Here is a 27,756-nt window from a genome sequence, read left to right as displayed (position 1 = left end):
GCAGGGTGGCACCACTGATTTCAGGGTGGTGAAAGTACTTTAAAGATGAGCACTGCAACTATTAATTCTTTAGCAGCGTAAATCAGCATTCACTATCCATCACAGCCACAATGCTGGACCACATTTTGCTGTTTTTCAGTTATTAAATGTGCACCATTTAAAGTAATAAGCAATTAAAATAAACTACAACACAACAAATGACTGGAGAACTGTACAAAACTATCAAAATCCAGTTGCAGTATCCGCCTGGCTAGTAACATGTGGCCTGTTAACCTGACCTGCAGAAGCTGGCAGTGGTCCTAGGGTGCCTTGAATCTGCCTGAGTAAGGTGAAAACCTCGAGCAAGCCCAGACTGATCATCATTGACAGGATTCAGTTAAATATTCTCACCACCAAACTTTTGGTGAAGGAGAACTTTTGTGTATTCTCCTCAATTCCTTTGCAAGGATTCATAAGCAAACAGCCTTTGGAAAAATACACCCAAAAGAAGTTTTGGCTGAAATCCATGGACCTTAATTCATTTGCCTTACTGGGTGATTGTACTTATCAAAACACAGCCTTGATGAACTCTTGTAAAAGCAGGAAGGAAGGGAGAGGCTTTCGGGCCTCAGCCTGCTCCTCTTCCCCAGCACGATTTTGGGGAGACACTACCCAAACTAGGTTTATTTGTTCTGGTGATGGGGCTAAGCCTCTCCCATGTGAAATTTCACTTTTCAATGAAAACTTACTCCGAGAGGAGCATCGCCAATATATTTCTCGTGTGACTCATATGCACAAAACCCAAAAGTCAATAGTCAAGAGTTTATTTGATGAAGGTTTTCTCCTAATTAAGAGGTCATCAAGGGAATCCGACTGTTACTCAGCGCTGAGACGAAGGTCACCAGCAGCTGCTCCAGCCCGGGAGATGTGCCGGCCAGTACATTTTCCAGAAACATGTTTCCTCTCTCGCCAGCGGCCCCTTCCCCCTCCCCGCCACCCCGTTTCTAGCCTCTCCAGCGCTGATGAGCTAATAGCATTTTTCCTTTGCATACTTTGGCGCTGCCCCACGGCATACTCTGGCAGCCTACGTGTGTCTGAGCGCGCCCGCCCGCCGCAGGCTCGGCACGGCTCGGCGCGGCTCGGGGCGCGGGGGGAGGCAGGGCAGGATGGGAGGCAGGCAGGGAGGGAGGATGGGGAGCCCCCGTCGCCGCGCCGGCCCGAGCCACCCCGTTCCCCCCGAGCCGCCCCCGTGCGGGGTGGGCGGCGGCGGGCGGGGGGCGGCCGTGGGGGGAACTGTCAGGGCCGCACGTTTCCAGCCGCATTACGTGAACAAATGGCGGGGGTGCAGCCAGCCCAGCCAGCGGGGCTTGTGTAACTTTGCGAGCGTGCCAGCAAGTTTAAAGTCCTTGGTCTCTCCTCCTCCTTCCCTCGCTCCAGACACCAGCGCGGGCCGGAGGACGATGAGAGGCTGATTGTTTGCTCCGGCTCCCATTCGCATCCCCTCGCCTATAAATACCGGGGAGAAGAAAAGCCGCTCTCGCCGCCTCCCCCGGGCCGGGTTTCCTTTCCGACGGCCCGACCTGCCCGATGGCACCTCCCGGGTGCAGCAGCGCCTGAGACCCCGCTGCCCGCCCGACCCTTCCAGAGGCGCAGTCCTCACCCCTCGGCCTCCCCGCACCGCCCCCCAGCTCCATCCCGAGCAGGAAAGGCGCCCCTCGCTCTTCTCTCGCCCCCGCACCCCCCCTCCCCTCCCGGTTTCGCCCGTATCTCTCTACCCGCCGGCGCCCACGAAAGAGGAGAAGATGCGTTTCGCGCCGCCGGGGCTCCTGCTCGCCCAGCTTCACGTGTGCATCTACTGGAGCTGCCTCTGGCCCGCCGGCTGCCAGCAGCAGCCGCCGCGCCGGGATCCCCCGCCACCCCCCGCCGCCTGGAGGCAGCGGATCCAGTGGGAGAACAACGGGCAGGTGTACAGCCTGCTCAGCCTGGGCTCCCAGTACCAGCCCCCGCGGCGCAGGCAGGCGGCGGAGGCGGCGGGCAGCCCTATCCTGCTGCTGCGGAACAACGGCACGGTGCTGCCGCGGAGAGCTGCCGCCCGCGCCGCCGCCGCGCAGCCGCCTCCGCCGCCGCAGCCCCAGCCCGCCGCCGGCAGCCGGGGGGGCTCCGGAGCTCGGCACTGGTTCCAGGCCGGCTACCAGGCTTCCTCCGGCGGTCGCGCCGCTGCCGCGCAGCGGAGCCCAGCGGCCGCCACCTCCGCGGCCCGGAGCGCCTCCTCGGGGGCGCCGCGACCCAGCGCTGCTGCCAGCCCCGCCGGCGGCACCGGCACCGACGGCAACGGGAGCAGCACCGGGGCCGGCAGCCTGCCGCCCCTGGGCAGCTTCAGGCCCGGCCGGGAAGATGTGATGGTAGGAGACGACCCCTACAACCCCTACAAGTACACGGACGATAACCCCTACTACAACTACTACGACACCTATGAGAGGCCCCGCCAGGGCAGCAGGTACAGACCCGGCTACGGCACCGGCTACTTCCAGTACGGTAAGTGCCATCCTTTCCGCCCGTCCCGTCCCTCTCCTGCCGGCGGCCCCGGCCCCGGCCCCGCCGCACGATCCGCTCGCTCCGAGCACGCCGGTCCCGGAGGGATGAGCTGCGGGGGTCGCCAGCCCTGCCCGGCCCTCGCTCGGGGCAAAACCTGACCGGGCAGGCGTTCGCCCGGCTCTCGGGCTGCGGGCAGCCCAGTCCCAGCGTCTGGGAGAGGGGCGAGCTGCCGATAAGCCCACCGGGGGCTCCGGGAGTCGTGTTTGCGGTGGGCTGTTTGGGACAAGCCTGAGCAAAGGGGAATGCGAGGTTAACGGAGAGCAGGGGTCCTTAGCAAATCGACGGCTCCTAGCGACTGGGATGGCTGCCAAATATTTGCAAACGTGTCCTGGGTTGATCTTACTGTTATGTGGTTGGTTTGATGAACTGCAGGTCTCCCTGACTTAGTCCCGGATCCCTATTACATCCAGGCGTCCACATATGTCCAGAGGATGTCCATGTATAACTTGAGATGTGCTGCCGAGGAGAACTGCTTGGCAAGGTAGGCATCGTCCCGACATTTTGCCCGTCTGCTGTGGGTTGCTGTGCTCCTGTTTCCACCTGTGAATGCGGTGAAGAGTGGAGAAGGGTGAGGCTGGAGGCTCACAGAAACACAGTCTTTTGTAACCTTCTTCCAAGTTTGTGGCAGATGGTAGAGTATGCACATCAGAAAGCAATCCTGCCATATTAGAGGGAAAAGCTGCAGATATCCTGAAGAACTTATGGAAACTTGTATTACATGTTTTTATTGACAGGCTCACTTGAACATTTCTGAATTTTGTGAAATAGAGGCACCTAGAAAACCACTTCATTCTGTCGATTTTCATCTCCCTCCTCTACTCCCACAAGACCATATGTTAGTTCATTAAAAAAAAAAAAAAACAACAAACCAAATAACAAAAACCCTATTCTTAACCAGCACAATTTACTATTAAGATTATAGTAAGCTAATTGTTTCTGGGCCTATGCCTTTTAATGTCTCCTAAAACTAAAATCCCCCTGAAAAGCATTTCAGAGTCTCTTAAGGGGTTGAAATAACAGCTTTGTTATGAAGTTAGGTCTTGTCCAGTTGGCAAAGAGTGATTTTTCCTGTTTTGTTTGGAAAGAAATCAACGCGGCTGTTTTTAACCATTTAAACTTGTTTGATACCTTATCATGCAAAACAGATTTATTTATTTATTTATCAGCATCATTAATTTATGTTTCAGGGTCATGCTTGCTCTTCACTTGCAGAAAAAAGAAATATGACATAGCAGTTTTTTTTTTTTTTCCTAGCTTCACAGTGAAGACTCATTGAAGTGTTCTTTCTGGCTATTAGTTGATCAAAATATTCCAGTATTTAAAAGAGTGTAGATAATAGCTATGTAGAATAAGAAAACACAGCCTGATTCATATACGTGTTAGGATTTTTTTTAACAATGGAATCAACATCTGTTGTGTGATCTTGCATACACAGGGAGTTATTTTGGTTAACAGCAACTAATAAAATTATGGTTTTTGTTACCAGAGTAATTTTACAGCTCAGCAGTGATCTTCATAGGGGGACTCAGTCAGTGGTCAAACTTCCGTTTATAAAATTAAAACCAGGTCTGAATCTTACTCAGGTCTTGGTCTCACACCAGGCATTTCCACACCATACGGAATTCCTGTATGAATCTCCAATGCATGAGGCTTATGGGGCCTGAAAAGATCTCTGCTATCAATTACTTCTAAGACAATATAAAGCATTTTTATAAGTATTTCTTGCATATCCTTATGGCTTTTTCCTTTGTTTTCTTTGATTTGCATCATTGCAGTTCAGCTTATCGAGCAGACGTTCGAGACTATGACAATCGGGTGCTCCTGAGATTCCCCCAAAGAGTGAAAAATCAAGGCACATCAGATTTTCTGCCCAGCAGACCCCGTTACTCATGGGAGTGGCACAGCTGTCACCAGTGAGTGAAGTGCTCAGTATGGCATCTTCTTATTATGCTTTTCACTAACAAATTGTCACTTACATGGAGACATTTTCTAAAACTAAAGTGATGTAGAGAGAAACCCTGGGGAAACTTTAGCCTTTTACTATCTGATTAATTTTATGTTGTGGTAATTACTCTTTGTATGTAGTGATAATTAATCTTTGCACAGACACATGAAACAAAGATGGATACAAAACTTATCCATATATAAGAAACTCTTACAATGTGTAGATTAAATACAAATACAAGTCTGAAATGAGATTTGACAGTAGCACTTTCTCCTTTTATTTTACATATAGTCCACTTACATTGAAGTGTAATCAGTAAATATAAGTCCCAGCCATGTTAAAATAAATAGAAACCCTAAAATGTACATTTACTAGCATATTCCCTATAATAACACCTCATTTTAAGTGACCCATACGTCTTGAGCTGAATTTAATGAGATAGTTCTTCACAAGGAATGGTCCGATTAATTTGAAAAAGGAAAGCTACTGAGTTGACTGATCCCATTATCAATAATATTCTATATACATATAATGATATTTTGACATAGCACCATTGCTCTAGTATATTTGCTAGAAACACAGCAAGGGAAATGTAGTAGAACATTTTCAACATTTTGGGAGCAGGTAACACTGCAAACTTGTACCCGTTCAGAAAACTCATATGCAGGAGTTTTCAGGTTTGTCCCAAGTTTTGCTCCTTCTCAGCAGGAGCAGTAATGAAATACAAGGACTAATTACTCAGAATACTTACTTCCACCTTACTTAAAATACAACTCTGATGCTCCAGGTACATAAATGATAACTTAATCTTTTTAAAAAATGGTATGCAACATGGGTTTGGTTTGTAGGCCTCTGAGCCAATGGAATATTCCTCTCCAGGTTCAGAGGCTTTAGGTATTGAATGAAAAATCAGTATTCATTAGAACATTTTCAAAAAAGCCTCATCAGTTTATAAATCTTGCATGCATCAAAAAAGCTAAAACTAAATCAAACCTAATAAAAAAGCCTCCAAAAATGCTTTAGTTAACCTCTATCCCTGAAACAAATCTCAGCACTAAGAAAAATCGCCCAACCCTCATGCTTACAAACTTGATAAATGGATGAAATGGGTAGAGAGCAGTTGAAGTTTTCCATTTGTAGAATAACAATTTCTTACTGTGCCACGATAGCCCAGCTATCACTGTCCAGATGTAAAGTGTCTCTGATATTGGTTCAGTTCTTGGACAGAAAATATGTTGCCTACAAAAAAATGCATCTCTTGTGATCATTTCCATAACAGTGAAGCAAACTCACTTGGAAATGAACTCAAACTGCCAGTTACTTTGGCTGGCCATCAGACCTCAGTGTTAGTCATCATCTGGTTTTACTGTTCTGGTTTTACAAAACACTGGTTTTAGTGTTCTGGATGTGCCTGCTTGTGAGGCTCCTGTGCTGCTTTGTTTTACCAATACATTTGAATTTTTTTAAATTAAGCCTTTCTCATATCCCTCTTGAGCTGAAAGCATTCAAAAGTAATGGCAGCCAAATGCTGCCAAGATACAGTGCAGGTAGAAAAGACAAGTTTATTTTTCCACACACTTGGAAAGGGTGAAATTACAAGAATACAAGGTCTTAAAACTCCACAGTAAGAGCTAGAAGTCACTTTGTGAGAAAACAAGACAATTGCATCACTTTGCCCAATTCAAAAGCATACACACTTCTGAAATAGAGATAGACTGTAAAAATAATTGATATTGAATGAAATCTGCATTGCCAGTACACAGAAGCTGATTTCTTTATGCAGATTTTTTCTTCACCAATGTTACTAATGTGTTACATTGTCTGAGGGCCATGGAAATGTGAAACCAAATTGTTGGGGTTTTGCTAGCAAGTAGCAAACTTCCATGGAATTTATAGTATGTAAGGTAAGCATTCTTAGCAAACCTCTGGTTAAAGGCACTTATAAGATGTTAAATTCAAATATGAACTACTTAATGCTTGATATTGTTATTGGAAAAGAGGTGAAACAAAATTTTGGAAAAACACTGCTGCTATGGAACCTTACCATAACAAATTAAAAATATTTATTTATTTATAGGATGACATGTGGTACTTGAAAATTAGAGTAAATTGAGTGGTCAGTAGTAGGAAAGTGTACTAACACAAACATTTTGGGTAGTAAATAAAATTTGTCCAGATTTAACAGGACATAGATTAAATCGAAATATGTGAAAATGTTACTGATAAGATTTGATCCATCTCTAATAATGTATTAATGGTTTAACAGACATTATCACAGCATGGATGAATTCAGCCACTATGACTTGTTGGATGCGAGCTCACATAGAAAAGTTGCTGAGGGACACAAAGCAAGTTTCTGCCTTGAAGATACTTCCTGTGATTATGGATATTACAGGCGGTATGCATGTACAGCACACACACAGGTAGGAGCCGCTTTGGAGACAACCACGTGCTTGTGTTTGGATAACTTTTCTGCCAATCACCCAATGCCCTAAATTATCTGATGCCCTAACTAGCTTCTGGAATTCCTCATTATAGAGACCACGATGCTTACCTGGAGACTGATAATTCACCCATGTGCTGTTAACTGTGGGTTTCTTATTAAAGGGCAGTGACACTCACTAGTGTAGCACCACTGGTAACTGAACTCTATTAAAACAACACCACAAGTTCTTGTGGCAGTAGGACTGGTCAGACTTGCTAAGGGGCACTCAAGACACCCCATAAAGAAGCTGTTCCCAATGTTCATCCCCCCAAACTGACGTCCTTGGCTGGTGCCAAAGTTCATAGCTGGTATTTTCTCCCTTGAGGAGTCTGAAGCTGTAAGGTGCTGGATTCCATTAACACCTGCAGCTGTTGGCTGGCAGCCTGGCACAGAAATCTCAGAGTGTTCTGTGCCCATACAGCAGGAGGTTGTTAAAGAAAATGTCAGTTGTGTGGATGTTATGATGGGCCACGTACAGACATAAAGCCAGGTGCCAGGGCTTATTTCCAGGGGAACATAGAAAATGGAACATACCTTTATGATAGACAAATCTACGCAAGATTCCTACCTTGAATATTGCATCACCACCTCTCAGAGATGCTAAAGAAAAGCTTAAAAAATCCTAACCAGCCAACCCCAGCAGAACAAGGTTGATCAGCAGTGTAGTGTGGCTAAGAGATTTCATAGACTATTCCATTTGGAAAACCAGAAGTAAGACCAAAACGTGATTGGTTCTGGATTGAAAGAGGAAATTTTTGATATTTACTGACAATTGTTGATGTTTCTGTCAATATATGAACCTGACAGGTCTTCAGGTTTCTGAAGACCTGTCAGGCAACAGCTTTAAAACAGAGAGATGTGCTCTTTGGACACGTGAATGTAGTATTAAATTCCTTGCCATTGGATGTTGCAGAGATCAGAAATCTCCATGGGCTCAAGAAGAATTTAGACAAAGTAACAGATGTTATTAAAAACAGAAATCTGATGATACCCCGTGCCTTAAATACAGTTAAATGCCTGGTGGAAGGAATTTTCCTGACATTACACATCCCATTCCATATGCTCTTTCCTCGTTAAGCATCTGCTGCTGACCACTGTCAGAGACATGACACCGAGCTTTGATGGATCTGTGGTTTAACTCAGTGTGGCCATATGTACACATAAACCTGTACCCCTTATTCTGCAGCTTTTAATCTAGAAGGTAGTTATTCTGTCACAGAGCAATGACAGCTATGTTTCACTGGCTGACGTGTCCACATTTGAATTTTAACTATAATGAATGATCTGCAATACATAGAGACTTTGAAGAGGTTTTATAAATACCTTTTCTGCTTCTGTAGACTATGGCATCTAACTAAGCAACATACATATTTTACAGCTGGAGTATTTGTGTCACTAGAATCACGGCTGTGTCAGCATTTCCACTGGAAGCCCATATTTCAGGGGTTTGTAATTGGACTGTAAAACTTTCCTCCAGCCTCAGACTTGGCACAAACATGCAAGAGTCTGAGCTGATCACCAGCTGGGTCAAGAGGGAATTCCCTCTTGCAGGACTTGGGTTTTCTGCACTCTGTGTGTTGCCAGAAGAGATCAGCTCTGCCTAGAGCAATCTGTATTGGCCACAGCTAAAGACACTAGCTTTGAACCACCGATACATTCATATATGGGGACGATTACTCATGTTCCTAACAACAAAGAATTTTTCAAAAATATGCATCTGGAATAAAGGCTACATTTTCAGTTCCATCAGATTCTTGTGTCACTATTTGCCTGAAGAGACACCATTTCCATGGGAAGCTCAATGTGAAAATGGCCCTTAACCCTACTATTCAAAGACAGTACATCCATAGCAAAAAGTTGCATCATTCCTAGGGGTAGGGAGATGTTCCAACATGGTGATCAAGTCTGTCCATTCTCATGACCTCAGAAGAAATTCACTTGACATTTACAGATACTTACCTCCAGTCTTTGGTCAATTTTTATTGTATTCTGGTCTTATGTGAAGAATGGAAAATAATATCATTAAGAGTTTTTACATAAAAGGAATACTGTAACAAGCGATTGTAAGAAAATACAGATACCTCACAGATGAACAACTGTCAATATTATAGGTGGCTTTTATCCAGTAGTAATAAAGGGCTATAAAAGTCTATAAAAGTGGTGCAGTAGACTTAGGTGTTCTATTTTAGACACACAAATAAAATGCCAACTAAAAATGAGATTCATTTTCTAAGTTAATTTTCTAAGTGAACTGTGATAGTTAAGTGAACTTCAGTCCCTAATGTCTAGAATATCACTGTTTCTAAAGATTAATGTTTTTTCACATCCGTCTTAACTTCATTCTTAAGGGTCTGAGCCCTGGCTGCTACGACACTTACAATGCTGACATAGATTGCCAGTGGATTGATATTACTGATGTAAAACCTGGAAATTACATTCTGAAGGTAAGCATATTGGGAATGGGGAGGTTTGGGGTTTTTTGGGAGCATTTGGGGTTTTTTTCCCCCTATTGAAGGAAGCAAATAATTTGCATAGATCCTTCAGCATGTAAGTTACCAGCTGAAGCGTGGCAGCAGACAGCAGTGTGCTCTCTCCCCTCCAGGTGAGTGTAAACCCCAGCTACCTGGTGCCTGAATCCGATTACTCCAACAACATTGTCCGCTGTGACATCCGCTACACGGGCCACCATGCCTACGCCTCTGGCTGCACAATTTCACCGTAAGTGCCTCCCCACTGGTGGTTTCTCTGCCACTGTGCCCCACTGTCAGGATTTTGTTTTGTGGGTTTTGGGAATTTTAAAATTTGTGGGAATTTTGCTCTTGCACTTGTGCCATTGGAATACATAACACTTTCCAAAATTGCTGCTCCTGTCTGGTCTGCCAGATAACAACCTCTGGCTCACACACCTTCTTTGTACTTGCATCAGGACCTTTCTAGGATCATTCAGTACCCTTTCACAGCACCCACACACAGCTGAGCAGCTGCAGTGCTCTTTAAGACATTCTGCAAAATCCCACACATGTGTGTTACTTTGCTGCTGCTGCTTGCACAGCAGCCACTCTCCCAGAAACAATTCTTTCACACATCCTCAGTTCAGTTTTGCTATTTAAAAGTTTGAACAATGCCAAAATTGTGCCATTTTTACATTTTTTCCTCCAAAAAGTCAAATTCATTTAATAAATGTCCTCATGGTAGATCTACTGTACTTTAGTATCTGTGAAACACACACAGAGAAAGCAGTCTTCTGTAACATGGAGGTAAGCAGTTCTCAGAACACTGTGCTAGCTGCTCATATGAAATATTTATCAAGAGACTTCATTTGGATTGTTAAAGGAGTATTAACTTTGTATAGAGGTTCATATGAAACAATTTCCAGAGCAGTCAATGAAAAGCAAAACAGACAACCAGTGTAGTCTTCTATAACAGTATCAGTGAAACAGATAGACTCAATTAATGTGACTTGCGTAATTAGCCTCTAAAATATTCATTCCTCACTTTGCATTAGGAAACAATTAGTTATATGAGCCAAACTTATGTTTCACGCTTTTAACTTCTAATCTTCCCAACTTACCTCTGAAAATGTTACTGAGTACAAAGAATAATAGAATAGTTAATGTTAGAAAAGACCTCTTAGATCATGAAGTCCAGCCATCAACCTCAGATCATCACCCTGCTCACCATATTCTCAAGTGCCATATTCATACAGCTTCTGAACACTTCCAGGGATAGTGACCTCACCAGTTCCCTGGGTATTCTGCTCTAATGCTTTACAACCCTTTATGTGAAAAAGTTTCTCCTGATATCCCATCTAAACCATCCCTTGAGGCCATTTCCTCTCATCCTGTCTCTGGTTACGTGGGAGAAGAGACCAACCCACGCCTCACCACCCTCTTCTCCAGGCTAACACACTATACATATATATATATGTATATATGGATGTATGTATGTATATATGTACACCATACTTTATATCTCTCTGAGGTACATATTCATGCAAGGCTAGGAAACAAAATGTCTGTTACTGTTGGCTGACCTGTGCTTCCAAGCTGACAAGTGGGCATTCAGCAGTTCCTCTTTCTGTGTATGCCTCCTCACCTGCATAAAATTATTTCTCCTCTTTCAACAGATACTGAGAGAGATGCAAGAAGTGGATGAGATGGTGCCAGATGTTTTGAACATCATTATACAAACTTCATTAGGATGCAAACACTATAGAAACAAAACTACAGAACATACACAGATACACCCACACACCTTATGTGACTTTGAAGCATTTCTGCTGCTTCTCAACCAAAACTTAACTGGATTTTAAGAATCTAAATTGGCATTACTTGTATTACTATTGAAATGTGTGAAACTGGTGCTTCATTTAGAGATATTTTAAATTTTGATAATCTAACTCATTCATAAAAACATGGGACCATTTATTAGCTCCTTCAAATTTGGAGTTTACATGATAGTAGACTTCAGTGGGACTATTACCAGTGAATGAGTTGAACATATTTTAAAATGCAGAAAAAAATGTACGCAAAATGAATTAAATAAAACTCAAGAGAAAGTACTAATATCAGCTATCTCAGAAAAGACCATAATGAAAAACAGATTAAGAGTGATACAGTACTATTAAAAAATCTTTCTAGGACACATTGATATGAAAGAGAGAAGTATGTTCAGTTTTCAAGGAATATTAACATATAGCAGAGAAATACACATATATTATATATATCAGTTATACCCCTGCAAGAAAAGTTATGTTTACATTTTTAATACATTAGAAGTTTTTCCATTTCCTTAAGTGAAAAACAGATGGGGTTTTGAAATACACCTTTCATCTGTGAAAATTAATTAAAAAACTTACCCATCTTTATATGTTCAAGAAATTTTTCAAGGTGGGACTTTAAAAAAAGTTCCGCAAACTTAATGTGGATAAAAAATACCTGTCAAGAAACGGGCTCTTGGAGATGATGAAGAGTCCGTGATGTGGTCATCTGTGAAAAACATCCAACTTGAACAGGTTAACCATCAAAATAATACAGGCAATTAACTCAGGTGGCACCACAAACAGAAGTAGGTCAGAATCTCTTACAAAGTATTTTTAGCATGAAGAAAACCTGCTTCCCCCTTAAGTACTGTAGTTGACTTTAAAATGTATATCTCAGTATTCAAAATAACAAAAGTTGAAAATATACTATATAGAGAGGAAGAGCAAAAGTCAGTGTATTTGATATCCTACTTTAGGCTGTTCAGGAACCAAATGCAACATTGTTAAGGGGAAAAACTTCCAGCCCAAATTTATGTTTTTTGCTGAACTGCTTAACTGGTGCTGGGTATACTACTCCTCCTCCCATCCCCAAATTATTTTGCTTTTGCAGTGCACCCTGCTGTAAGCTACAGTAGCTGTGATTTTTGTTTTAAACTGTGAAATGACATCACAAGGGGATCTGGCTTTTTTTTTTCAGAAGATTTCTGATCATGTAAAATAAGAATCTACTTTTGGAGCAGTGGGACCTAGAAATATTTATTGGTGTTCATTAATTTGATCAGCAGTTCAAAACACCTAATGAAATTTTGGAAGCTCAAAAAATTAAAAAAAAGAAAAAAATGTGCTATTCAATATACTTAAAAATCTGAGGACTATGGAGAGGTTTTATTATCACTATTGAGAATACTTCAGACAGTATTTGGAAATATTTTATGCTTTAGAACTCTATGGATTTAATTTGGAAGTTTGATGAATTACCATAAGATCCTTCAGGGATCAGCTGTTCTTTAGTACATTTATTTAAGTTTATTTCCACCTTAATCACAACCTGGTTACAAGTTTGCACAATCAGAACTTAAAAAGAACCTGAGAACCAGCAGCCTGGTGATTATTACCCACCAGTGGGAGAGGGTGCGGAATAATATAATTTATACCTGCAGGTCCCTTTCTGTTTGCTGCAAGATCCATTTTAGCAATCTGTAACCAGTACGGGCAATGAACAGAAGCAAAATTTGGAAACTTGATCTATGAGAAGACCATTTGTAACATATGTCTGCTAAAATGAGGGCCTGTTTAAGGTCTAAGCTTCTGAAATCTCAGCCCAAAGAGTTCTTAGGTTTTAAGAGGTGTTAAGGGATGCAAGCGCATTCACCTTTCTATAGACTTAGGTCAAAATTGGGATCAAAGTCCTGAGAGCAGCTTGGGCAATGGACACAAAAGCTACTGAATGGAAGCCAGGCTGTGGGCACGGGCTGCTTCCTGGGAAGAGGTGGTGTGCTCGTACCTCATGGTGCCTGATGCTGAATGTGGGATATAAGAGCACTAACTGGAGACGGAGCAGCCACAGGAGGGGGGGTACCTCTCGCGCATGACACACTCACCTGCTCACACGTCTGTGCCCAAACTACTTGCAGAACTCCACTGAAGTCAGCAAGGAGCCAGAGGGCCTTGAGCATCTGTGTAGGTGGAACAAGTGGGAATGGCCTCGTTTGGAAAGGTGTTGAATGCTGTAACTTTGAATATTGGGGATACTGGAGCTACAAAAATGTAGCTTTTCTTTCCGTAGCAAAATATTTTATTTGTTTTGAAATGTGTGTTAAGCGACATGACATTGATGTACAATAGCACAAAAATTGCCTATGAAATTTTTGAATGAACAGAAAAACAAAGAATTTTAGGATTAAAAAAAATGAAGGAATGTGACTTCAACCCTGTCTAACTATAGTAAAACACAACACAGTAGAAGAGTTTATTATATAGCATGTATAGAAGTAGTTCTAACTAGGGGAGCACCAACCAATATTTTCAGTAGCTTGGCTCTGCAGATTTGACACCTTACTTTTTGCATACTGGAATATGTTTTTGGGATTATGTGCATTTTTAAAAACTGTTTTGGAAAAAGTTTCTATTTTTACAGCAAATTATATTTGGGTTCCATTTTACCAGACATCAGGCTTATTCCCTTATCTTTGAAAAGTGTATTGACATTGGTCTCAGTGGGAGCAAAACCAGATTTAAATTTTGTGGGATTTCTACTATGAATTTGCTGTTTTGCAGTCTCAAATTTCTTCTGAAAAGCCAGAATGTATAAATGTGTGTGAAGCAATAACACTTCAAATCTTTACTTAAGAATTGCACATAAGGAACATACTGTATGTCAGGCTCATTAGAGGAAGGGTTTGTTATATATTTTTTTTTAATCCTGAAATACATTTGGTATTTGTGTATTTCTAGACAAAGTGTAACAAAATGACAGACTGGTCACCAATGGAACCAAAATATTGTGTCAATGATGTTTTTGTGTTAGGAGAAGTCTACTCAGTTTTTTTTTTCTGCTCCAGAATGAATGCACATATCAAATGTACCTTCCTATTGTCATTCATGCATTGTTTGCAGTGTGCTCATTCAAAACCAGCAGGGTGGTTTTCATAAATGAGACATTGAAAGGTGGTTTATCCTGTGTCTCACATTTATGCCAAAAAGGCATTTTCATTTTCTCCAAATCCTAAAAGGTGCTGAAAGATTTTTAACTTGAATTAAAACCAAAGAGTATGTAATTGGGAGGTTTTTATTATGCAACTAAATGCTACAGATACAGTGAAATGCCACTTATTTTTGCAACTTTCTTGAAGACTTTTCATTATTTCCTTCACTTTTCTTCAAAGAGTCTTAATTTCAGTAACTTTGCATCTTTATCTGAAGAGCTCTAATTTATAATATTCAGGCACTAGCTTTGTATTCTTCACTGCACTTTCATATTCTTGTGTTACCTGCCCGTATTATGGTTGCAAGTTTATGTGAAAATGACTTGAATAAAATGTTTCAAGTGTTCTACTTGTCAAAGTATTACACCTAATGCACAGGCCAGATCCATCCCTCAGTGAGAAGGCTTCAGTTAAGGTTGTTATATCTGCATGAAAATGAAGAAAATTCTGTCTTGCTGACATGGTCTCAGAAAAAATGTGACAAGAAGGTAGAAACAAGAAATAAAAAATTCAAGGCATGATAAATTACCCCTTATACTACACAAAGGATTAACGTGTCAAGGCTTAAGAGGAGAAGGCATATGGTTCATCTGGACACTATTTCCTTACTGTATCTGTCTTGGTAAAAACAGGAACTTAAAAAGCACTTTCAGAATTTCTGCTGCAAAACCTATGCTTTCACAGAAAGCACATTTGAGCAGTACATGGTAGGAAGTCTATGTACTCTAGAAAACTGACTATAAGATTAAACATGCAGTTACTCCAAACACTTTTTATCCTGTCATTTACAACCTCTGTGTACAAGCCAGTGTCCTGCTGCCTCTTAAATCTGTATGCTAAACTGATGAAACATTCTGAGTTGTGAAGCATCTCATGTCCCTTCACTACTACAGAAGAGAACAGTTAAAAAGAGTCTTGGATTCTAAATATTTTAATAGTTAGAGTCTTATTGGAGTCTTGTTCCAATAAGAAGGCATCAAACACATAAATATCAACTAACTGGCACTCTTGGCTTCACGTAAATGGAGACAAAACCAATGTAGTATCTTTTAAAATTCATAAAATAAATGTAGAATTATTTCAGATATAACCCACTTTGTGTAACGTTTCTCTATTTAAAAACTATTTCCTTTCCTACTACTTATTAGAGCTAAGAGCTTCAAACTGAGAATTTCTCCAAGTGCTATTCCTAGAGCACAGAACCTGGAGTGGATCAGCTTCTGTGCAAATAAAAAATGCAATAAAAATGGCATATAATAATTGAAGAAAGCATATTCAAATCTGTTGAAAATAAAATATCTCCTAGTTCCCATGTACCTTCTACCACCATTCTGCTATCTCATTTTTACATTAGACCACCTGCCTAGTATCACAAAATGATCTACTACCAGTAGATCTACCACCATTCATAAAGCAGCTCAACACTTTTCGCTCCAGAAAGTATTGCTGTAACTGAATTTTCATTCAAGCCTCATTTTTCCTGATCTAACAATTCCATACAACCTGATTAAAGAAATATTTATGCCTGTTTGGAAGTCTACAAAGTGGTACCATCAATAATACACCTATTTGCTATGAAAAAAAACCCAATCACATTTAAACTAGTGATGACTAAAAGATACTGAAAAATCTGAGATTGATTTGTTGGTAAGCCTGAAGTGAAAAAATTGTATACCTGAAGTAGCCTAGTAGTATCTGACAGTATGTACCTGGCTTAAGACATTTCTTCTATGGTATGATACTGAACAGAAAAGCATGGCTCTCAAGATTTTAAAATCTAATCATCACAAAAAGAAGTAACTTCCCATGTCACTATAAAAATAAATTGCTAGTACTTTGTGAGAGGTCTCTGTCTAAACAATGCTACAGATATGATATAAGTTAAAATCACATATATGCTGAAAATGTTATGTTGTTACAATGAAAACATTCTAAACTTTATCAACAACATCCAGGCAAATTCACTGCGTTTATCACTTCATAAACAAATTGCCCAGTTGCACGTAAAAGATATTATCAAGTCTCCAACATCATTACTCGTTTGTATAATGTATTAAGGCTGTGATCCAGGTGAGTCACTAAGCACCAGCAGAAAGTAGCAGTAACTCATTAAAATATGACAGTGTCCTAATCTCTCTTCTCCCATTCATGTTCAGTGTATGTTATCTTTTTTCTTTCTTTAAAGTAAGAGCTCAGAATATTTTTGAAAAAAAAAGGGATGTTAAGTCAGGCTTCCTTCAGGGAGAATTCTGTGGCCACAAATTACAGCTGTAATAATGCAGTAAGAAACTTGCTCTAATGCCAAGATAAACCAATGCTCCTAGATCTTTTAAGCACATGCAAAAAAGAACTTTAGAACATTGGCTCCTTGAAGTCTTGAGTTTTTTTCCAAACTATTTGCAATCTTTAAGTTTTTGATCCATAAACAAGGAACTCATCTGCTAAAAGAAAGGTAAGCAGTCCATGAAAAACTGTTACAACACCTACCAAAAGACATTTCTCTTCCCTTACACTGGAACCAGAGAAGTCACATACCAAACCTTTGTTTGGTGTGGCATTCATCGAGGATTTATTCATTTATTTTATTTAAAGATTTAAGGATTAACATTTGCATCTGAAAATCTTGAAGCTTGTAGAAAGCAGGAAAATGCATGGTTTCTTCTGCGAAATATAACCCTACAAAACCACAGTAAACACGTTTCTGTGCTTTATTTTGAAGCTTTTGGCCTTCATTACTGTTCCATATGGAACAGTGAAAATAACAGCAACAAAACCACTTTGAAATGAAAGGTGGTTTGAATTTCTCATTCCTCTGGGAGGCAATGCCATTAGAGACAGTATTACATAAACTGACATTTGTTCAGTATATAGAAAAGAAAGCCTAACTAAGTGGGGCAAACCACGCCTAAATATTAATACAGAACAGACCAACTTGAAGGTTTAGTCTTCAAGAACTTAACACAAGATGGGACGTGTATAATGTACCATTACCTGTGCTTATTCCAGGGCAAGTATTCTCATACTGCTGGCAACATTTTCTAATGCAGCCCAGAAGTCTGATGGCTTTGGCTGAGACACAGAAAAAGACTAGGCTTTTTCAGACTGCAGTAAGTTGGAAGGCCATCTACACCTTAAAGGATGACATATTCTATAAGTCTGCAGAGATTTAAGAGCAGACAAATCTGAAGAAAGGAAATTGATCAAGGATTATTAAACACCATAAGCTACCATAAGCTACCATATCACAAGATGTCGCTGAGCTGTAAAACTGGAACCTTGAAGAGATGGATGTTGCATGATGTATCACTGTGTGCTCCCTCTATCCTTAAAGCTCTCTTTTTGACTACTTTCAAACATACTAGGTTAGATGGGCCTTTGGGGTGATGCAGGACTTCCCTTAAGCATCTCAAAACGCTACATGAATAGTACAGTCCAGTCATTTATCAAGTTTATGAATTAATTTGATTATGAAAGGTAACTATATTTAAATAACACTATTAAAGATTAATTACATGTTCAGAATTTCTTTCAGTGAGGTAGTAGGAAAAGCACCTGAAGCATATTCAATGAACTTTTTTTGTTATATTCTAATCAGATGAACTCCCAGTGTCAGACTGGCACTTAAAAGTCAAATGTTTCTTCGTGTACAAAGTTTTTTCATGTTTTCACATTCTTTCAGAAAGTGCAAGACATTCATGTTGAAGAATCCAGATATAACTACCAGAACAAAGTATTAAAGACACATCTTCATTTCTTCAAATTGGCAGTATAATCAGAGGACAGAGATCACAATTTAAAAGCACAGTGTTTTATTCTCCCCAGAAATTTTCATATTATGCTTAAAACTTTTCCAGCTACCCGATACACTGATAAATTTTTGAAGTATCTTCAAGTTCAAGAATCTTTAACTTCGTCTCAGTTGAGATATGACAATATAGAATCTTTCTTTTGACAACCAAATTCTCATATAAAGTACATTTTTTCACATACAAAAAAACGCCTTCCAAACCCCCTTCCAAAGAATCTGTACTATTCCTATAGGGCACAAATTATGTTCCTAAAAAACCCTTTATTCACGTTAGGGTATATTTAATGAATGGTGGCACTCATAATGGGACTTATGAACCAGCACCAAACGGCCATTATATTAATCAACAGACAGCACAAAGAATGAATGAAACAATCTTGACATTCTACAATGGTAAATAATAGTTGCAAATTTGTAGGTTGCAAAGGATATGGACAGTATAACAAAGATGTTCAAAGAGCAGTTGCAAAAAAATTCTTTTTTTGAACCTCCATTTACATATAGTCTAATCATCAAATTTAATCTTTTTCCCTTGGAATGCTGTAATTTGAGACATTTGCTCTCTGCGTCTCCTGCTTGCTTCCCATGAAGGATGAAGAGGCTGCTCCAAAGATGCTTTATTATTGTTGCATTTAATACCCCCTGAAGCTTTTGTAAATGGTTTCTTCTCGAGCTTTGTTTCATTTTTAAGAAAACCTGTGCAAGTACAAAACAAAACATTAAGTACATCAGGAACCTTTATAAAAGTATGCAAACTACCTTGGGATTGCAGATATTTTCAAAAATTTCATGAGCCGTGGGGAACAGTCATCTGAATATTCACAGCAAGATTTCTTCATCTTGCAGCCTGGTAAATTGCCACTCAATAGACTGCAGATGGTTAAGATTTATTAATACTGACTACACTCTAAATTTGTGCAGACAAACATTCAACACAGTGTAAACTTTTTTCTTCACAATAAACCAATGACTGTTACACAATGTAACTCAATATGACTGGAATTATATTCTCAGTCCAATGAACTCCAAAATGGTACCACAGAATATAAACTGAATTAAATATTCCATATTCAGGAGATATTGAAGAAATTACTTATGAGATAAGGTACTAATTACATGTAACAATCTGGTACCTTTACTTGTGCACATGTAATACCAACTGCTTGACAGACAGAAAAGCACTTTCCAGTGTAAACATTATGTTAAGTATTTCTAATATGAGAAAATAGAAAATAGCAGACAATATACACAGATTAAAATGAAAGCTGAACAGTTTGACCATTTTAACAACAAATGTTAAAATATGTGCCACAAACTTGAAAAGAAACAAATATATCCCACCACGAATAGACTACAGAGGCAACAAAATTTCAAAATGTTTTTTCTCTCCTAATTTTACTAGGCTAATAGGCTAATACATACCTGTTCTTTCCTTTTTGAGAGGCTGGTCTTTAATATTTCTAAAAAAAAAAAAGAAGAAGAAGATAAGATTTTTCAATGAAATTGTAAGATTACAAACACCTGTGAATAAAGAATCTTCATCACCAAAACACTCATGGAATAACTTCAAACATAACATGCAAGCTTCTTCAATACTGCTCCACCCATCTTAATAAAGAAGAAAGAGAAGTATTCAGAAGTGATTGAATTTGTGTGTAGATCTAGTTAGGAATCCTATGCATAAGTCATGGTACTGTAGAAGAATATAAGAAATTGTCAAGAAAGATTAAGAAGACTATTGAGAAGTTTCTGTGAAAATGTTCTAAGGTTTAATGGGCTGAAATTCTCTTTGTTTAGTAAGGATTACTAGAAATTACAACTCTTTCCATTGCCATGAAGGAGGGAATGAATGGAGAACATAACATGGGGAAAAGGTTTACCTTCTGTTCTGAGATTTCTGATTGGTGGTAGACAAAGAACTGCAGAACACTGACTCCAGCTTGCTTGCTTTTGCAAGTGGTTTTCTCTCTTCCATGATCAAATCTTGTGCTGTCCCAGACACTGTGCTCTTTTCTGTTTTCATTACATTTTTCTGAACACCACCCTTTTCTTTTGTTGAAGAAAAATTATTAACTGCTGTTCCTTTTTTCTTCTTTTTTACTTTTCCAATGAAGAAGTCATCGTTGCTGTCACTGTCAGAGTCTGATGACTCATTATAAAACCTCTCTTCAGTACTATCATCAAAGTATTCCTTTTCATTGGGATGCTCTTGGTCACTATCATCAATTATTTCTTTTATTGCATTTAATTTGTTCATACTCATATTTTCTTTCCTTTTTTGATAGTCAATTTTTTTTTCTGTTTTGTTTTGAGTAACTGTTTGCATTTCTTTTGCCTGAAATGAAGGTTCTTCTGGAGCATACACTCTCTCCATTTCCAGAGTTTTCTGTTCAGATTCACTCTCACAGAGATCTTCAACCACCTTGTCAGTTTCTACTTTCATGCCTGGTTTTGTTTTGCGTTCACATCCTTGCTGTTTTTGAGGCTGCTTACAGGTTTGGTCATCCAAGCTGTTATTGCGATGTGCTGATTTAGGCTGTTCTTCTGACTGATCCTTTTTCATAGGAGTGTCTTTGTCTGGGTTCTTTCTTGCATCCTTAAAAGCTTTAACAGCAGCTATACGAGGGGCAGAAAAAAAATTTGTTGCAGCTACATATGAATTTACCTAAGTAATTTTTATAAAATAAAACATTTTTGCAATTTACATGTGTTGTATTGAGCACATTTTGAATGTCCTTATGAAGTATTTACCAAACACATGGGACAAGAGATACCTTAGAATACAGTATCAACAAAAGTGAAGGAAAAACCCTGAAAATATTATCAATAAATACAGTATGAAATTTGGATTAAACCATGAACTTCTCATTCAAAAATAATCTGCAGCTGATAATCATGTTCACTTAGGGCACTACTTTGTGTGTAAAATTACAAACTAATATTAATTTGTTCATATATATTTAAATGGGTATTTGATATACTCTGTTATTAATGAAGTAACTTTGTGACATTACTACTATACTTTACCCTTTTAAACATTGATTTTAGGTGGAAAATTCCAATTTCAAGAGAACAAGAGAAATCCTACATAACCAGCAAAGATACCCTAAGGATTCTGAGGACAATTTTCAGGGAAAATTAAGAAAGTGATTTATAAAACCTTTTAGATGCCTTTGAAAACCCAGTTGCAATGATCCATTTATGTTCCTTTTTAATTTAGAAACACTCCATTACATCTATTTGATTTTTAGAATTCCCGTTATAAGCTCTGTTTGTTCAGCGCCCTACATTAAATAAATGTCATATTTTATACTGTCACATATAAACCCATATAAATGGTTTGAAAATTGTGGCTTGGTTCACTGCAGCTAGTTAGGCTAATTACAGAAGCTTTTAGTTTTTTTGGGTTCTTTACTATTGTTCATGTCAGAAATATACATTAACAAGGTAAGAGACCAGTAAGCTATAGATAAAAAAAAATTCAATAAAATGTTTCATACCTTTAAGTTCAACAAATCTGGGCTTCAGGGTGGGATGTGTTGCAAGTCTTGCCATGGCTCGCTCAGCTGCAGTACAGTTTGGCTGCACAAAAAAAAAAAAAGAATTCAATGGCATGAAGTCAACAGAACAGTCAATCTACACAAGTCTGGGTCAGTTACGCTACAATGCATACTAATGTGATTCTTACCAGGAACAAGAGGAAAGCTTATGACACTAACGAGTATTTTATTTTTCATGTATTACCGTCATTCTAAATGCATTAAAATCTGGCTGCCTAAACACTGACAGAAACATTGCAGATGAACAACATGTGATATTTCTCAGGTACTGAACAGGGATAACATGATTTATGTTTTCTTTAAAGCGTAACAGACATATCATTCACTGATTTTATATCTACTATTTCATACAAGAGCAAAGAAAATTAATGAACTCACTGAATAAAGAACATCATACTGGTAGAAGGCATTCTGCTTGAAGGAATGCAACAGCTTGAAAGAATTACAGTATTGATCCCATAAAAGCTGGCAAAATGACATAGCATGACATTGAAGGAATACATGTAAACCACTGAAAGGCAAGATCTAACTTGACCATAAAGACAAATAACCTTGAATTTGACGTGGTAGAATACTGGAACTCTGCAAACTGTTTCAAACAAGAAATATGATCTTTTTGCTTAAATTAAAAAAAAAAAAAAAAAAAAAGAGAAAAGAAGGAATTGCTTCTTTTCTGACTTCCTCTTTCTGATACTGGAAATCTCAGGTATGACACATTGTAAAAGCTCTCATTTTCAGGTTCTTGTCATCACTGTGCTTGAAAAACAAAATGAATGGTATCTAAGACTTTTCCAAAGACAGCTCTGTCTTCTGTTTTTTTTAATGTGTGATTGCCTGTTTGTTTGTTTCCTTTTTTCTTATCTTCTTTTTTGAAAGGAGGAAAAGTAGCTCCAACAGATTTGTAAAACACACCTTTATCAGGAAGATTTCTTAAAGCCTGCAGTGGAATTCTCTGGGAGAGAGTGGAAAAGACATACAACAGACATACCTTTTTCTCTTCCTTCTGGTGGTACTGCAATGGATTCATATTCAAATTGTTTCTGTGATTTCAGTTTTGTGCTATGGAAATATAGCAGCAGAAGCCACTAGAATCAACAGAGGATGATATTCATAAAGAACCAGACAAGTGCCCTGTGACCCAAAATAAGCTGATTTGGTGCCATCAATTCAACGGAGCATGCTGCCTCTCCTGTCCTAAGCAATCACCACAGCAGATGGAGCCCAAGCCACAGGTGTTACCTGGTAGATAACAAGGAGTAGAAGTGGTACTGGCTCTCTCCTGGGATGGAGTTAACATGCTTCATAGTAGACAAGATGGTGCTGTGCTTTGGATTTGTGACTAAAACATTTTAGAGCTGGCAATACATCAGTGTTTTAGTTACTGCTGGGCAGTGTTTGCACAGCATCAAGGTGTTCTCTGTTTCTTGCTCTGCCCCTACCATAGGTAAGGAACACCCCTGGTACAGCTGATCCACATGGACCAAAAGGATATCAAGTCCTTTTCAAGTCATGATTAGCAATAAAAGCTTGAGGTAACAAAAAGGTATGGGGAGACGTTTGTGGCTATGACATTTATATTCCCAAGTAACCATTATGTGAAGTACTGCTCTCTGGGATGTGGCTAAAGATCTGTCTGCTGATGTGAAGTGCTGAATAAATTCCTTCTTCTTTTCTTGCACATACAGCTTTGCTTTCTTCCTTGAACTGTCTTTATCTTAAGATAGAAGTTTTTCTGACTTCTGCTCTTGAGATGCTCTCCCCATCCCACAGGGGTAGGGTGAGTGGTCAGCTGCTGGGTGCTTAGCTGCTGGCTAGGGTCAAACCACCACGACACATGTGATACCCCATACATCAGCAATTCACACTTAAAGTAGCTGACGTGATCCACATAAGACTGCTCAGTGGTGAATGTTAGTTGTCTGCATGTCCATTTTCTTCCAGCAGAACCATGTGGCTATAAACAGTTACTTATCCACTGCATAAAGAGAGATGGGACACTTCCCACCAACTGCTAGTGCAGGCGAGTCACTCTCAGTGCTGTGCTCTGAAGGAAACAAAGCAAAAGAAGGCACTACAAATACACCAGTCAGTACTTCTAAATGCAGAAACATTTAATTGGTTTTCCAGCCATAAATCTTCTTCCTCAACCAGTGGAAAGCAAATGCCATTTTGTAATTCTTTTGCCATAGTTTTAGAGCTTATAAAATATACTCTGTGGTCAGCCATATTTCAAGCTTGAAGTGTAGACCACCTGGGAATTCTAGTACTTTTCCCTCAAGTCTCTGCTACATTATTTCTTCAGGTCAAGAGAAACTGGAAAAATGTTCTCTCTGAAGACCGTCCACAAAACTGTGAACACTGGCCAGAGGGGACAGGTCAGAAGATGGGTCCATTTCCAAGGGCCACAAACTGGCTTATTTCCAGGCTAGTTTAGCTCTAAGAACTTGAAATCCAAATTTTGATTCCCATGTGACAGTGCTGCATGCTGCCACCAGATTCTTAGGACAGAGAGCTCACATTTCTGAAGATCATATGCTATTTTCTTTGGAGATTTCCTATAGCTGGAAAATCTATTTCTGAACTTAATTAATACACTTTTTCCCTCAGCTACTTCCTGTGGGTTTTGAAAGAATATACCATGATGTTCAGAAAGCAGCAGCAGCAGCTTCTATGCAACATCTGGTGTCTTTTAATTCAAATATTTATAGAAAGGCTTTAAGCATATATAGGCTAATCCATATGGAATAACCACATTTTTTTCCTTAGAGCAAAATACTTCACAAACACTACTCACACTGATAGCCACCAGCTAACAAACACACAATACAATATTCACATTCTCTCAAATTTCTCATTTTTCTGTGTATGGGTTTTTTGGTTTTGCTTTGGTTTGGGTTTTTTTTTTTTTTTGGCACAGCCCATGCTCAATTTATTTTCCCTCAAGTATTTTCCAGTATATAAAACATTTTAGAAATACAGACAATACAGAAAAAAACTTAACAAAGAAATGCCAACTGTCTTTACAATCAAGAACACTTTCCCCCCTCCTTCCCATCCTTTGGATGTTTAATTAGATACTAAAATTTTACACCTTTATTCTGACATACTCCTGCTACTTCTTGTATTATTTTGCACTACTTATTTTTTACGCAAGAATGTACTAGTACTTTCTACAGGAACATTCTTCCTCCTTCAGTGTGCAACTGAGGCACTGGAAAGTGAACAAAGCAACAGAGCAGTGTACAGTCACACTTTGCAGTGAGAAATTTTAAGTTACTGTGCTGGTTGAGGCTGGGGTAGAGCTAATTTCCTTCACAGAGGCCAGTAAGGGGCTGTGTTTTGGATTTGTGCTGAACAGAGGGTTGATAATACAGAGATGTTTTTGCAGGGTTTACACAGAACCAAGGCCTTTTATGCTGCTTGTACTGCCACACTGGTGCGGAAGTTGTGGGGGCATGGGAGGTTCTGAGGTTGGAGGGAGACACAGCTGGGACAAGTGGCCTCAACTGACCAAAGGGATATTCCAGAGCATCTGACAACATAGACAGTACATGACGTGGGGGATAAAAAGAGGAATGAGGGGACATTTGGAGTGATGGTGTTTGTTTTTCCAAGTCACTGCCACATCTGATAGGGCCCTGCTCTCCTGGCAATGGCTGAACACCTGTCTGGCATAGGATGCACTGCATTCATTCCTTGTTTTGCTTTGCTATTGTGCACAGCTTTTGCTTTCTCTATTAAACTGTCTTTATTTCAGCCTGTGACTTTTTAAACTTTTAGCCTTCCAATTCTCTCCCTGATCCTGCCGGTGCAGAAGTGAGTGAGCAGCTGCCTGGCACTTGCTATTGGCTACAGTTAAACCACCTGAAGACAGTTTACTCTAAAATTCTATTTTGGTAAATAATGCATTATTTCCATAAATAATACAAAAAAATCTATTATCAAACATACATATAAGCCCCACATAAGAGAGACAAACTAGGCAAATAGTGGCAATGACCGTGAAGAGAATGGACGTTACAAACTTGCGAAGATAAAAGCAGATTCACAATGCAAGTTTTGAGATGTGCTGGAACAGGTCAGAAATTTGGAATTGCTCTGAGAGCTGGCACCACAGGGTAAAAAGAAGAAACAGTGTGACGTAAATATCAGGCAGAAGTTGTGTGGGTAGAACCTGCTTCATACCATGCAGGTAATAAAGTGAGAATGAGAAACTGAGTGTCTCAAGGCACATAGGATTGCAGGAACTGAATGGTATGCCTTGATAGAAAGCCTGAGACAGTAGAGCTCCAGGATGAATTAAAGGACAGAAACCTGTGATTAATCTGAGAACATGAAATGTAGACTTTTGACCATTGCTTTACTCTGAATAATCTATCTGTTCCAAGACTACTTTTGGCTGTACCCTCTCTGCTATAGTTATAACCAATAATAGGAAAGAGGTCATATTCTGTTCTTCAACTAACTTTTGCACAAAAGACAGAGCTCATCAGTGATCTGAATTTAAGAAGGAAGAAAAAAAAGAGTCAATACTAACTAGAGAAAGGATAGAAAAGGTAACACTCATTTCGGGGACAAAGAAGATGTCATTGCAATACCCTTTCTTAGCAGCTTGAGAGAAGATCTCTCTATTAAAAAACAGCAAAAACCTACCAAACAAATACAAAACCTGTTAATACACACATTCTTTACAAAACTCTAACTAGTTACAGCTCTCCTTCATAACAGCAGATGTGATTAATGTGAAGTCACAGGGTGATTGAAGGTGCCAAATCATGGCTGTCACCTGAGTCTACACCATGACCCCATACTACTTTGGAACAAGACTGAACAAGAAAGAAGTTAATTTCTGACTGTGAAGCTCAGCTAGTTCTCCCTCTTGCTTTATGTCTAAGGCATACAGCATGTGATTTGTGGCCTCAGACATGGTGAAGATTTTGGTATGGGAAGCAACTGTTTAATGGTGTCACTCATGGTAGTATTGCTGTCTCAGCTCCTGACAGCAAGGAGCTGGTAGTTGATTGTGCCTCACATTAATGATGACAAATCTGCCAAAACCTCTCATTTTTATAATAATCTACTACTTTGTTTTCACTCAAGCTTTAACTATTTTCAACATAACACCAAAATGATCATACAGGTGTTATAAAGCAGCAGTTATAAAAGCTTAATAGCATGACAGGTGAGAAGTTCTTAAAGAAATCAATTCTTTATGGATCTCAGGAAGTTGTAGAAGTTTCAGTAGATTTTTTTTTTAATTGGACAATATACAATTTTTAAAGTAGGCTGATGAAAAATTTTCATTAGAAGATAAAAAACATCTTAACAGATCTAAAACCTTTGCAAAAACTATCAAGACAATATTCTGTGATAGAACTACAGAATTAAAACTGAACAATTTCTTACAAAACATCAAGATACACAAGAAAACTTGTTTATTATGCTTTTCAATGCTTGCCACAGTTTCTATTAATTTACATTGTTTGCTTTTATCGTGGTAATTCAAGCACGGAAGTATTTGGATATTTACTTTATTTATCTTGAAAACCATGGTGGATCAACCTCGGCTGGGTGCTAGGTGCCCAGTGAAGCTGTTTGCATTGCTCCCCTCCTCAGCAGAACAAGGGAGAGAAATACAATGAAAGATTCATGGGTTGAGATATGGACAGGGAGAGACCACTAACCAAGTACCACAACGGGCAAAACAGACTCAGCTTGGGGAAGTAGTAATTTATTGCCCATCAAATAAGAATAGGGTAATGATATCTAAAAAAATTAAATATTAAACACCTTCCCTCCACTCCTCCCTTCTTCCTAGGCTCAATTTCACTTGCCATTTTCTCTACCTCCTCCATCCCAGTGGCACAGGGAGATAGGGAATGGGGGGGGGCCTTTGGTCAGTTCACACATTGTCACT

General features: G+C 39.5%; 2 protein-coding genes across 4 annotated transcripts in view; one reads left to right on the top strand and one right to left on the bottom strand.

The window, feature by feature from the left end:
• Positions 1-1,639: 1,639 nt before the first annotated feature.
• On the top strand, positions 1,640-14,820 carry LOX (lysyl oxidase). 2 transcript variants are annotated; one of them, XM_068176926.1, is made up of 7 exons: positions 1,640-2,514; positions 2,947-3,055; positions 4,350-4,487; positions 6,786-6,942; positions 9,353-9,448; positions 9,607-9,722; positions 11,131-14,820. In XM_068176926.1, the coding sequence occupies exons 1-7, from the start codon at positions 1,782-1,784 to the stop codon at positions 11,135-11,137; spliced, it is 1,356 nt and encodes a 451-aa protein (XP_068033027.1). In that variant the 5' UTR covers positions 1,640-1,781; the 3' UTR covers positions 11,138-14,820. The 2 variants fall into 2 exon arrangements, with proteins under 2 accessions (XP_068033027.1, XP_068033028.1); XM_068176927.1 differs by lacking the exon at positions 11,131-14,820 and having other exon boundaries at positions 9,607-9,726.
• Positions 14,821-18,197: 3,377 nt separating this feature from the next.
• The window catches only part of SRFBP1 (serum response factor binding protein 1), a 68,142-nt gene continuing 58,583 nt past the window's right edge, over positions 18,198-27,756 (bottom strand). For both annotated transcript variants that reach the window (XM_068177465.1, XM_068177466.1), the window contains 4 exons: positions 21,780-21,861; positions 20,160-20,895; positions 19,702-19,739; positions 18,198-18,975 (listed from right to left, as the gene is read on the bottom strand). In XM_068177465.1, coding sequence (XP_068033566.1) covers positions 18,785-18,975; positions 19,702-19,739; positions 20,160-20,895; positions 21,780-21,861 — 1,047 coding nt within the window. In that variant the 3' untranslated portion in view covers positions 18,198-18,784. The remainder of the gene's footprint in view (positions 18,976-19,701; positions 19,740-20,159; positions 20,896-21,779; positions 21,862-27,756) is intronic.

The sequence above is a fragment of the Anomalospiza imberbis genome, chromosome Z (genome assembly GCF_031753505.1).
Source record: "Anomalospiza imberbis isolate Cuckoo-Finch-1a 21T00152 chromosome Z, ASM3175350v1, whole genome shotgun sequence".
Lineage (NCBI taxonomy): Eukaryota > Metazoa > Chordata > Aves > Passeriformes > Viduidae > Anomalospiza > Anomalospiza imberbis.
Note: the sequence above shows the minus strand (reverse complement) of the source record. Positions and strands in the feature narration are given on the sequence as shown.

Excerpts from the sequence above, each read along its gene's own strand:
- LOX (XM_068176926.1), top strand. The coding sequence starts at position 1,782 with ATGCGTTTCGCGCCGCCGGGGCTCCTGCTCGCCCAGCTTCACGTGTGC. Across the intron at positions 4,488-6,785 it reads GAGTGGCACAGCTGTCACCA|ACATTATCACAGCATGGATG; the intron begins GTGAGTGAAGTG and ends ATGGTTTAACAG. Across the intron at positions 6,943-9,352 it reads CATGTACAGCACACACACAG|GGTCTGAGCCCTGGCTGCTA; the intron begins GTAGGAGCCGCT and ends TTCATTCTTAAG.